The 13534-nt window shown below is 38.0% G+C and overlaps 1 protein-coding gene across 5 annotated transcripts in view; it reads right to left on the reverse strand.

Annotated features, from left to right (window-relative positions):
- LOC150084530 (uncharacterized) overlaps positions 1 to 13534 on the reverse strand; it is a 138110-nt gene that overhangs the window by 39065 nt on the left and 85511 nt on the right. For 4 of the 5 annotated variants that reach the window (XM_090375296.1, XM_090375293.1, XM_090375292.1 and 1 more), the window contains 2 exons: positions 9558 to 9670; positions 1177 to 1359 (listed from right to left, as the gene is read on the reverse strand). In XM_090375296.1, coding sequence (XP_090231422.1) covers positions 1177 to 1359; positions 9558 to 9670 — 296 coding nt within the window. The remainder of the gene's footprint in view (positions 1 to 1176; positions 1360 to 9557; positions 9671 to 13534) is intronic. The other variant, XM_090375295.1, reaches the window with a different exon arrangement.

Consider the following 13534-nt stretch of genomic DNA (forward strand, 5'->3'; position numbering starts at 1 on the left):
ATTAACAGTACAGATGCATATATAATAAAAAGGATATAAAATGTATTGTTTATAGGCTGCTACCAAACCGTCTTGTTTATAGTATACAAAGAAAGAATTAGCTAATCCACAAATAGACCCTTGCTGTGAAAAAAAAAAAAATAATAATAAATAAAGGGAATGTGAAAACCATTAAGCGAAACTGCTGAAGATTGAATTAGTGTCTACAGACTCCCCTGAAAGCCGCGAGACACTTTATAATTACAATAGCATCTGTCAGGAACCAATTCAGCGAACCTATTCGCGGCCTGCAATCTTGTTTGCGATATACAAACAAAGAATTATTCACAAGTAGAACCGTTTCTGTGAAACACCATCAAGGGATGGTTCGTGTGAAAATAAATGGAACTTGAAAACCATAAAACGAAAATGCGAACACTTGAAATAGTGGCTTTTAGTTACAACTTGTGCAGCCAGAAATATTCCCTATTTAATTATTTTGAAAATTTGGTGTCTTTTGAATTTTCCAGCCCTTCGGCTGGTCGTTAGACCACCGTTGAGCCAGTCACGGTAGACTCGTGACACCACAGAACGGAGCTCTTAACCATGTTGGCTGTCGTCGAGATACCGTCACGTGTACGTCTTGCCCCCACAATCTTACCATGTTCAAAGTCGGAATGACTTCGACGCCGACCCATTCTTCCTCGCAGACACTCAAAATCTGATCGCCACGTGTGCGAACTACAATTTTATATTAGCTGATCCTGTCTTTCAGTCTTCACCAGCATCGCAGACCAGTCTATTCCTGCATAAGAGGGCGTTGCTAAAGCAAAGCAACGCAATGCAAAAAAATGCCCAACGCTTTATAAAGCATATTCATGTGAACGTATATTAACGTTTGGAAATGGGGGGGGGGGGGAAAAATGTACGCTAAATGTACTAAGGATAGTCTATAATAATGACTAACCTCTGATTGCATTAATATTCTTATTACATTAATGTAGTGGTTTCCAAATTTCATCTAATGGCGCTCTTTGTCTTGGCAAATAATATCATTGCACCCCTTGTTCACATCGAATAATTGATTTTGTTAACTCTAGCATTCATTCATATCTGGCCCCTACCTAAGACAACAGCGTGAAAACATTAACGAATGATCGTCAAAGCACAAATACTTAAAAAAATTAATGAACTTACGACGGATATACGAAGGTTTTGCTTTGCATGGTGAAAACAAGCCTGAAGTAATTCTGGAAGATCGTAATGCTCGGCGGCACAGATTAATCCTGGAATGGTTTCACACGTAAGGGGACAAGAGCCACTGTGCAAATAATCGAGCAAAATGCGAAAGGTGTCGCTGTCGAATTCAATTATGTTGAACTGTAAAAAATGAATTATTACATATTATTAAATATTATTAAAACGAACTTTAAATTAAAATTTAAAATTTATATTATTGGGATGGCATTTTCGTGGAAATTCATTAACTTCAAATTATTTTAAGTTCAAATCAAGAAAAGAAAAAAACTTCTTTAAAGGACATTTCGAGAACGACGAATCTTAGTAAATGTAAGATTAATTGCAGATCATCTCAGCTATATGTGCACTTGAAAGAATTGATATATGGTGACTAAAGAATAATATTCTGATCTGTTTGATATTTTGGTATCATTAAAGTATTCAGTCAACACGTTTAGGGCGCAATTTTATTTCTGAAAACCATTTGTGGACTTATTCACCGAGTAAGACTAAGAACACAGGATCGCCAACGTGTTCGTTAGTCAGATTTTTATTTTGAATATTCGAGTTGATTTCTGTTAATAACAAGTGCAAATTTATGGTTACTTTGCACAACAAAACTGGGGTCAAAACTGGTCAATGTCGCTAATTTCATACTGTAATTGTTTGTAATTAACAGTGTAATACGCCTCCACCATGCACCTGTTCTATATGAAATATTTTTCTTAATGACAGTAGCAACCTTTATTATTAATGACAGATCAAATCTTTTAAACAATAAATTTTCCCAAACCCGAAAGGGGTGGGAAAAACAAGCTCGATATTTCCAAGTCGTCAGATGCTGGGTTGCAGTCGCACACGCGCTGTGGCTCAAACGCGTGTGACTGCCGGATGCAGTTTAATGATGATATTCTTCTTAAAATGATTAATAAACTCCTTTGACCTTTCTCCCTTCTCTCCTCCTATATGTTCGTGCCCGAGCGTAAACAGAACATAAATCTTAGAGTGTAACATAATAGTTAACGGATCACAGTATTATATTAGGCATTTATGAAAGATGACTTTTGCTGGTCCAATTATGCTTCTTTATTGGTGTGTAGAAGAGTAAGCGAATATAATGTGGTTCTCGGGTAAAGGCCATTTTTACAAATGTTTGCGCTATTTTGAAACCCATGTGTTCTCAGTATGCTTCGGCTGAAAATTGTGTATATTCTACAGTAGTGCTCAAAAAACTTGCATCATATTTTTTAGGTTGTTTGTCCTTATACTGGCAGCTAATCTTTTAGAAATAGCTGAAAGAACATAAATAAGTAATAACAATACACATATGAAACTATCAATCGTAGAAAAATTTACTTTTATGCCTTATAGGTGAATATACAAACGTAATTTCCTTCAAAATAATAGCATGTGTCTTATAATATATATATATATTTCTTATGTGGTTCATATAATTACGAAAATTCTATGAAAGCAGTGATTTTTTTTTTTCATTACTTTGCTCATACTGGGACAACAAGCAGCTATATTACCCAAAATGCTCACTAATATTTCGTTGGACCCTTTGCTTTGATGACTGCTGCACATCATCGTGGCATCGACTGAATAAGGTTCTGAATAAATTCCTGGGAAATCTCATGGTACCTATTTGATATCTCCTGGGAAATCTCATAGTACACGGATTAATATCTCCTACAGCTCTCTAAGTATTTTTGTTTTTTTGTTTTTTTGCATTAATGAAACACTCATTTTGTTCTTAGAATTCTCATTTGGACTGAGTTCTGGACTGTTCCCATACCATGTTATTGTGCGAATTGATTTATCCTTCAACCATTTTTGTGTGGTTGAAAGCTTAAATAAATGTAAATGAATTACATTTATTTAATCCTTCAACCATGTATATATCTAATTTTATGAAGTAGTACTTAGGGTTTTTTCCTCTATGACATGGGCGCCTCCGTAGCCAGGTGGGCAGGAGCGGCAGTGGTAGCACACGCTTCTTGATTAGACCGGGTTCGAGCCCGTGACCACCAAATACGGATGATGCGGAAAGGTCAGGGAATGACCACCGCATATCCCCGGAGAAATATGGCCTTAGTTGCTAATGCTCCTAAAAAAAAAACCAAAACAACAACAAAATAAAAATCTACGACATGGTGCAGAGTCGTCCCGAAAAATGCAACTGGCAACTTTCCCATAATGATCTATAATTGTGGTAAGTAATTTTGTCTCAAGAATGTCCTTGTACACCTCAGCATCCTTAAAAATTCAAGACGACCAACTCCTCTCTGTGAAATACAGCCCTATATCATTTGAGATTCAGAATGTTTCACTGTAGAGACGAATACGGTGAAGATGAAAATTCTTCTCCCCTTCTTTATCTAACAGTCTGCCAGCCATCCGAACCATGCAAGTTGAATTTTGATTCATCAGAGAAAATAATGTTTCCACTAGATACTCAGACCAACTGGCATGCTGTTTTACCTATTTTTTGTTTTGAAGCTGGGCTTTTATTTTTTGCATCAAAAGTGGCTTTTGTTTTTTTATTGTGCGACGTGCTACTAATCCCGATAAGAAAAGGCATCTACAGTCTATTATTACAGTCCATTTGCTTTCCCTCTTAAGAAACCAGCAGTAATCTGTCATCATGGCAGAATCCCAGCGATCATGGTTGCCGCTTTTCATAGTTGAAAAGTCATAATGAGAATTCTCTTTTCTTGTCACTTACTTCTCCCAAATTTTGAGGAAAACACTGAGATGGGAATGAAGAAAATAAATTTTCAAAGACATTCGGCAACACATATCTTTAAAATTGCAGTAAAGTTGAATTTTGATATCAGAGATTCATAATTATCTTCTTTCCTTCTCCCACAATTGTTTTAAACGATTGCCAAGCTGCTGGCAATCATCTCTGATGAGTTCTTTATTTGACGCACAGTAAAAATTCTTTCAGTTTTCATCTCTTAAATTTGAGAAAATTTCCCTTAGGTAGCAGAATCCACATCCTTCTTTACCCAAACCCTGAACAAAATTCTTCATTAATTCAAGCTTTATATGCAAATATGGAAGAACCTTTTTTTAGTTCAACCAGTGGAACATATTTTATATTACTTCTCTCTGGTAAAAATTCCTCACATTTTTATTCACTGCTGCACAACGTTGTTTTTCTGTTCCACAAACACAGAAAACCACAGTATTTTGTAAAAGTTCCCTGTAGACTAGTGAGTAATCTAATTACCTTAAGATCGCCAAGCAAAGTCATAGTACTTTAATTTACTCAGGATCTTGGACACACTTTCCTATACATTCACATTGTACGGCAAACTGCTTTTAAATTTGATTTTGCGGCATCAATAAATACACGCCATTGATTAGGATTGTGTTCAATCCGCAATTTGATGATCTAATATCTACAGAAACACATACCAGCTTCCATAACGAAATATTTTGAAACACTTTGTAGCATTTTGATATACTCTAATTTTAGTTCCTGCTTCAAGTAACTTCCACTATTGTAACCTAGAACCAAGAAGTTCTGCTTGCTCTTTGGATAAGTTTAAATCACAAACTAAGTCATTCAGCTCTTTTTGCTTAATTAAGTGCGGCACTGTTTGTTTGTTTGGGGATTTATTAGGCGCGTCGGCAACTATGGCCATAGTGCGCCAAAAGAGCGGCGCATTATAAATTTCTAAATCTGTTGAAATGAACGGTTCAGCAAAGTCTGTAACAAAGAATCCTCACTATATTCATCACTACTTCCTTTTCCCATGATTTTGTGGGGTTCTGGTATCGGCAGGTCATCATTATGTGGAACAGGCCTTGTTGCAAATGGTAACTTATGATATTTGATGCTGTTCTTGCTTTTTTGGATACCCCTAATATTTTTGTCATGCAGAAATAGCAATTGTCATTGTGGTTGCTCGGTACACGCCACATAATGGGAACACTAATAGCCAGAATTTTAATTTTATATTTAGTTATATCCTCAGATTTGTGGCGCAGCTAATATACAGCACATGCGTGAGCTTAAGTTTAGTCCTGATCACAAGCTTGCAACTAGAATACAAAGAATATGCGTGTTTAGTAATGCTGTAGATTTTCTTTCTCTCAGTTTTGTTGTAAACCGGCCACAGAAATCGTCAAGGTGATTTAGACACTTCCTTTGATTCTCTTTAAACATTTAACAATACAGTGCTAAGCAAAACATAAAAGAAAAAAGCAATACGCAATAGATATGCAGATGAACTGTATGCACACTCACAACTGTGTTTTCATTACAGACAGACAGACAGACAGACAGACAGAGAGAGAGAGAGAGAGAGAGAGAGAGAGAGAGAGAGAGAGAGAGAGAGACTGGAGGCATTTGGTCCTTGAGGTTGTCACAGATATTCTCGCAAATATGCCAGACAAGCTGTACTTGCTACCTGAAAGTCTAAAACGCTGATGGAACTGATATTCGGGTGACATCGTCAAGTGGACTCAATTTCGGCGAAGTCCGAACGGTCTGTGACAGCCAAATCCTCTGCTTGCACCTTCAGGATGGTGGGACTCTTAATAATCCTGGGTATAACCTCCATGCACAAGCACACTGTGGGTGACCACCCAGGTGTGAACCAACGTAAGCAGGGGTCGAGGTGTGGCGCCCACACCACATGGACGAATACCGCCCCTCTGTGTTACCAAGCAATACTAGGTGGTAAATGACTCTCATCAACCGGTGCAATACCACCACTTTGCTTATTGGAGGCTTGAAGTGGTGGAACCCATGTTTAGTCTCCAGAGCTAAGTTCCGATCAACACTTCCATCTCTTCCATCATGCAGTATGACTGATGACTTTTGAGGTTATGATGAGCATCATGGCGAGATCCAGTCTTCCTTACATTTCGAGGGTACATCTCTAAAACGGTGTTCGCAGACCGGACCGAACCTATTCGTAACTCTTTAGGAGGCTTCCGGATCAGCTAGTGTATAATCTTGCCACCTCTACTCTGCCAGATAGTGACTGGAGGGAGTCCGAGTAGTGTGTATGGGGGGAGGGCATTGCCGAGGTCACATTATGTCAAAGATCTGGGTATTCTTACCATGTGTACGCCATATCCAAAAATTTCATTACTTCATACAGCTTTACCCCCCCCCACTTTTCTTACTATTGAATATACCATGAATTGTCAAACTAATAGAGTAAGCTTATTTGCGAAAAGATCTAAACCTCCCAAACACTTCCTAGTTCATTTCACAAATATACGTGGTCTCAATTCTAATCTCAACGACTACAAAAATACCGACATTCTTGTTGAATTATTTAACCGAATTTACGACACGGGCAACATCCCTCGGGACTGGCTGACATCAACGTTCATCACTCTTCTACAAAAACCAAACACCAGGACTTGTGGAGACTTCAGAGTAATCAGCTTGATGAGCTAAGTCCTCAAAATAATTCATAATCGGATTTTCAGGAATTGTGAGGAGCCGATGGACGATGTTCACAGTTTGGATTTAGGGAAGGACTGGGTACAAAAGAAGCACTATTTTGTGCCCAGATCATGATGCAAAGTGCAGAGAACAACAGATTTATGCCATCTTTGTTTTTGAGAAGGCTTTTGATGTAGTCCAACACACCAACCTCATTAAGATCCATGGGGAGTCCGGCCTTGATGAAAAGGATATTCGAATAATCGAACGCCTCTACAGGAACCAAACGGCATCTGTTGTAGTTGATGGCAGAAAGACAGAAAACATCAATGGTGAACTTGGAGTGAGGCAAAGACGTCATCTTCAAGAGAGCATTAGATTGAAGAAATTAAGGAATATCTCTCAATGGTAGAGTGATTAACAACCTTCGCTATACAGATGACACCATACTTTGTATAACTAACATGCAGGACTTACAGATACTCCTCAATCGTGCGAGTGAAGAAAGTAAAAGAATGGGCCTCGGGGTTAATATTAACAAGACTAAGCTCATGGTCCTTAATGGGGCAATGGCAACACCTCCCTTCATGTCAAACGGAAGGCTGATAGAGAGAGTTGACAAAATCAAATATCTAGGCTGTTGGATCAATAACAAAAACGAACCGGATATGGAAATAAAAGCAAGGATTGAAATGGCCAGGCAGTATTTTCTTGAAATGAGACCTGCATTGTGCAATGGAAACCTGGATCTCCACTTTAGAATCCATCCGGACGATGAGATGTTACGTTTGGTCAGTTTTGTTGTATGGTGCCGAGACATGGACACTGAAAACTAACCCCTCGAAAAAACCAGAAGCATTTGAAATGTGGACGTACAGAAGAATGCTAAAGATACCATGGCCAGCAAGAGTGACCAATGAGAGTGTCCTTCAGAGAATTTGAAAAACCCGTGAATTGCTGAATGACAAAAGAACGGAAAAACAGCATATCTTGGACACCTCACGAGGAACAAAAAATACGCAATAAACGGCTAATTATTGAGGAGAGAATGGAAGGAAGAAGAAAGCCTGGGAGAAGACGTACATCTTGGCTTGATAACATTAATTAGACAGGATTGAACACCGACCAGCTGTTCAGAACTAACAGAGACAAAGATTTGCAGCGATGGTCTCCGACATTCGTTAGGAGATGGCACAGAGAAGAAGAAAGATGTCTTCTCATTCGTGAAGATGATGTCGTCAAGAATATTCTCACCCCTAGCATTTTATCTAACGTGCTGGTACAAATAAAAATCATCTAGTTTATTTAAAAATTTTGTTGCCCTTGATGAGTTTCACTCCCACTTGTTCCAATCAGTTTGGGGAAGATTGAAGTCATCCATAATAACACATTCACGCTTGCTTGCTTGACGGGAGTCTGTAACATCTGCAAGTATAACTCTCGTCATACTCCAAAATTATCTGCTCTGTAGATTACTGCCACTCTCATTATACCCTTGCTTCACTAACTCACACCACACAGATTCGATGCTGGCAAACGTAACTTCTGGCTCAACAAAAGCACTTTTTGTTGCAGCAGAAGCAGCCTGAGCGCGAAATTACTCCTATTTTCCACTACCCCTTCTTTCTTCCCAATCTTCCTTAAATACATTACTCATACTACAGCGGTACTCTTCACCCCCAATTACCGGGTGGCACCACGTTTCTGTTAGATTTCCTATGTCAGCATTAGTTGTCATAAACAGGAGTTCGAATTCAGCCATTTTGTTGAAAACGCTCCTGACATTACTGTAGACAGTTAAGACAAAGTATTCTTTTATAGTTTACTATCCTGCACACCCCTTGAAATTATTTATGTTTAGTTTAATAAGATACATGTGGAGTGATCACTGAATTATGAACACCTACCTAATACCATGTTAGATCACCGTTCGCACTGATAATAGCATAGCGCTATTTACCTAGGCATTAGCTGCACTAAATGTCCAAGAGAGGGGTGTCTCTTTGTTCGTCTGCTGTGGAACTCCATACGTCTGAGTGTGCGGGGCATCGTCATTTGGGATATTATTCTTCCATTTTCCCATATTGTAGTGCGATGTTAATTGTCACACAGTGACTTGCTGAAACAATGTGCTGCGCCCTTCGCTCACCACGAATTTCCACCTGGCGTAATCCTTTACAGTTTTTTCGGCGGGAGATGTTTTGATCTGTTTGATATCATTCTCGGTACATCTTAACCACAGTGGGCCATGAGCAACTGACAACACGTGCCGTTTCCGATATGGAAGCACCGACGCACAAGCTGCCACAACCACGCCCCTTTGAAACTCCGTGATATCTCTCCTACGTCCCATAACTGCTATTTTATCACTTTGACTTGAACGACCACATGAAAATTACCACTGTTCCAGAGTACCAAGCTGTTCGGCTTTTTATACTGTGAGCTATTGTACGAATGGGGTGGTCACAATTCATTGATCACTGAGTGTATGTATTATAGGTAAATACAAAAACCTGTATTTAGAATCGAGTCAATGGCGTGAGGACTTTAATTGGATTTTTTTCACTGTGGCTGAGTTAGTCGGTCTCAAACGAGGATAAGGTTTTCATACAAGCAAAACATGCAAAGAGACCAGGGAAAACACAAAAATTACAAACATCATAAACAGGGATAGATGAAGTAATTCTGGGGTGGTCCTAATACGATAATTTTTGTCGTTCTTGTACCCTTTGTGCATTGATTTGCACCATGCCTTTAATATCCCTACAATACATGATTTTTTTTTAAAAACTGTTTTCTGTTTCATGCTTTAAAACTCGTTTTTTCAATTGTGTCAGATCAGCATCTTGTCACCCTAAGTTAAAACGTTTCAACAGCTACAAACAAATGTCATTCGTAAATAGTGTACAAATAGCTGTCTCACCTCGTGCTGACAAAGCTTAGTTCTATCCACCTTATGGGCGTCTGCACAAACACTCAAGGCGACGGTGGTTCCTGTGAGAGAAGGCGCTCGGTCCCTTTCTATCTTGTCTTTACCTGCAATAAAAAAAATGTATTTTTTTTATAGTTTCAAATACGTAATAAAAACGTATTGTATTTTAATAAATATGCGCACCTCTGTTATTCAAAATATTTCCGAAACAGAAGTGCGAATACGCGGTATTTATTTAAAAGTATCGGGTTGAATCACATAAATACGGACTGCTGCTCTACAGAGTGCACTGGGAAAAATGTGGAATTGTGAATCTTTAAATGGAAAAACAGATGGAACACTTCCTTTATTTCACTTCTATGCGTGAAAACCTTAAATATATACTCTTGCCTTAACTGCAACCTTAAGTGTATATCTGCAGATCTGCCAAAATCATAAGCATTTTTAAATCTATATAGCTCAACACGATCATTTGAACATGTGGACGTTCTGATTGGAGAAATGTTACTAGAGATGTGTCTGAAATTCCAAAGTACCGTGTTCCAAAACAAGCTAAACAGCTTCAATCGTCATCCCAAAGCCCATACTTCACACCTTTTGGATTGATTAGGCCTTGTAACTGATGATGTTACCAACAGCAAATTCCAAGTGGGAAGCATTAAGGAATTAATCGTGGAAGCTATTAAAAGTTTCATACCTATTAAGAAATATTGTTCAAGGTTTAGGCCTAAATGGTTGTCAAATGAACTAATGAGACTCGCGGCAGAGAAGAAAAATGCATGGAATGCATAAATATTATCAGGCGACACAGAAGCCTATGGCAGCTATAAGCTAGTCTGTAATCAGGTCACAAAGGAGGTTAGGCAGGCGATGGCAGATTACGAGAAATCTTTGGCAAAGGATGCTAAGAAAAACAGTAAGGATTTCTTTACTTATATAAACTCTAAAAGGAAGGGGATGAATCTATTGGTCCACTTGACATCGATGGTTCGACTGTTGATGATCCTGCTCAGATAGCAAACAAACTGAATGAGTATTTTGCATCTACATTCACACACGTGGAGTTATTAAGGATTGAAAATGCCAGAAGGTTATCAAATTATAGCAGGGTGCTTAATGATTAAGAAAGGCACCTGGGGTGGATGGGATCTATCCAATTATATTAAAGGAGGCGGCAAAGGAAGTAAGCAAACCCTGAGCCATAATTATGAGGGCATCCTTGGATTCAGGGGAGATTTGTCTAAGTTTTGAAATTTTATTTTACAAAACTATTTTTCAATATGTTAACCTAATCTTATAACTGTTATCTTGATTCGAAAAGTATCTTTCGTAAGAATATAGATTGTGAATAGCGTTTATATAAATATAAGAATATATCGTTACACTGAACAATAAAATTACTTTCTGGAAAAGAATGTTGGAAATTTTCACATTGTTTCTACAATACTTAACGCTTTTTTCAGTTGGTTCCTATTACTGAATACAAGGAGTACAGAGTCCAACAACAGAAGCCACTGGAAAAAAAATTGGAAAGAACTTCCCTCAGTTGTTTTTGTTTTAAATCGGAATGCGATTAATATTTCCAGACTGATTTTATAGTAATAACAGGTTCTGAAACTAATCTCTAGCCATGAAAAAATAGGCAAAAAAAAAAAAAAAAAAAAAAAAAAATGAAACGAAAAAAGAAACCCTATGCCGCCTTCGGATGCGTGATCAGAAAACCGTCTGGGATAGAAAATAAATGTAATCTCATCATTCCCCTCCACCCCTTGTCATGAATGTAAACTGCTGATCGCCTTGGGCAAGGTGAAGCTTCTGCTTTGTTTTACTTCTCTGTCCATCATCGTTCTCATCTTAAAACTGTTTCCTACATCAACACATTAGAACAGCGAGGTCAATGATGCAAGGAAGCGTATCTTTCTGAATAATCCCCTCAAAATTTTTCAAACAAAATAAAACAGAATATTTATACTTTTCTCATGAGATGGGCAGCGTATTGAATGCTTTTTAATATTTTTGGAATCGAAAAACCATACCGGTGAGGAAATGGCAAACCAGGTATTGCAGTACTTACGTGGAGTTTGCAAACTAAAAATTTTTCAAAATGTAGGGGGTCAGTCCTACGACAATGTTGCTAACATGTCTGGTCTTTATATGGGGATGCAGCAAAAGATTTTAGAAGAAAATAAGATTGCCATATATGTGTCCCTGTACAGCCCATTCACTAAATCTGGTAGACCGAAGTGCTGCTGACTGCTGTCAAGTGGCAGTTAATTTTTTCTCTACAGTGCATTTGCTCTATACATTTTTTTTTCAGCCTCAACCAGCCAGTGGAAAATTCTTAAAGCTTGTCTTGGAAATGAGCCTGTGTTAAAATAATGCCCCTCTAATACCAGATGGGAGGCATATGCAATGGCAACAGCAGCAATTTCGAAGTGTTTATTTAAGATATTGGCAGCTTTACAGTGTTTAGCTGAAGATCAGTCACAAAAGGAAGCCACTAGAAGAAAAGCGGACAATACTGCAAGTAAGATGCAAGAGGTAGAAGTTGTTTTCATGTTGATCATGTGGGATGAGATTTAGCAAAAGTTTCATAGAGCAAGTCAAGTTCTGCAAAGTGAAGATGTGAACTTAAAAACATGTGCAGATCTGTATGGGTCATTAGGTGACCAACTATGCTCTTTAAGAGATGACTTCGAAAGATTTGAAGCACTTGTAAAGGAAATACTACCAGACGTTGATTGCAAGGCCGTTCAAACTCGCAAACGTATCAGAAAGAAGGTACCCAATGACAGAGATGCACCAGAAGTAGATCTGAATGCCAGAGATAAATTTCGTATCACCACCTTTTACCCAATTATTGACAAACTAGAAACTGAGATGAGAAGAAGAGGAGACGTGTACAAAGAAATAGCAGACAGATTTTCCTTTCTAAGTGATGTGCCAAATAATGTCACTTCATCTACTGAAGAATAATCATACTCCAGTTGAATATGCTTATATTTTAAATGTCTTGGATATTAACGTTAGGTTGATTTGACCGGGAATACAAACCCTGGATATTTATAAAAATGCAATAATAATAATAATAATAATAATAACAATAAATGCAATAATAATTTACAAAAATGCAATACAGCACTCTCCCTAGATATAATAATAGAATAGCAATTGCTTAAAAAACGGTACTCACCTTGAATAAATCTGCAGTGGTATATTGAGAAGAGGTGGTTAGTATTTAGGTTGAATTGTTAGCTAAGAAACTAAGGGGGGGGGGGGAAATGAAGAAAAACAAGCGCAAGGAGGTAGAAGTGTACACATTCGATCCTTGGTTGTCATTGAAGAGGGAAGAAGTATTTTGACAGCTTGAATAAAATAATACGATGAGGCCAATAGTCATTACGAAGGACTTTCATTAAATAATAACGTCTTCAGTTGGCAATTGAATGGGCAGAGAACGCGTGTTGTTTTAAAGGTTTAAGTTTATACTCTCGTGATGCACTTTTTGACACGTGGGAAATTTAAGGTTCCAAGCTGGTGAAAGGTTGAAGGGGAGTTTGGCGTTAATAATTTTAAGATTAGAATGATGTCGACACCATTCAATCACGAGTGCTTCATATTGAAGAATTCTATAATTAGATTTGAGTTTAATAATGGAAATAGCAGAGTCGATGCGAGGGGTGTGATTGTGAGTTTTGACATGAATTGTGAGTTCTGTACTGGCTTGACTTGTTCTAAAACTGTTGAAATGGTAATATGCGCGGGTGTTGGAAGATTTGGAAGAACCGAATTTTGTGGTAGTACTGCCAGTGTAACAAGCGTCGCAGTTTGGCTGACATTTTATGAGGTATATTATATTATTAAGATTGCTGGTGGAATTAAAAAAATGATCCTAGTTTATTGTAAGCGGAAAAGACGAGAGAAATGTCTGTGTTATTAAAAATACGGCGGAATTGTCCTGCAAGTTC

Source organism: Mastigoproctus giganteus, chromosome 6 (genome assembly GCF_048544385.1).
Source record: "Mastigoproctus giganteus isolate SK-2022 chromosome 6, ASM4854438v1, whole genome shotgun sequence".
NCBI classification, from domain to species: Eukaryota; Metazoa; Arthropoda; class Arachnida; order Uropygi; family Thelyphonidae; genus Mastigoproctus; species Mastigoproctus giganteus.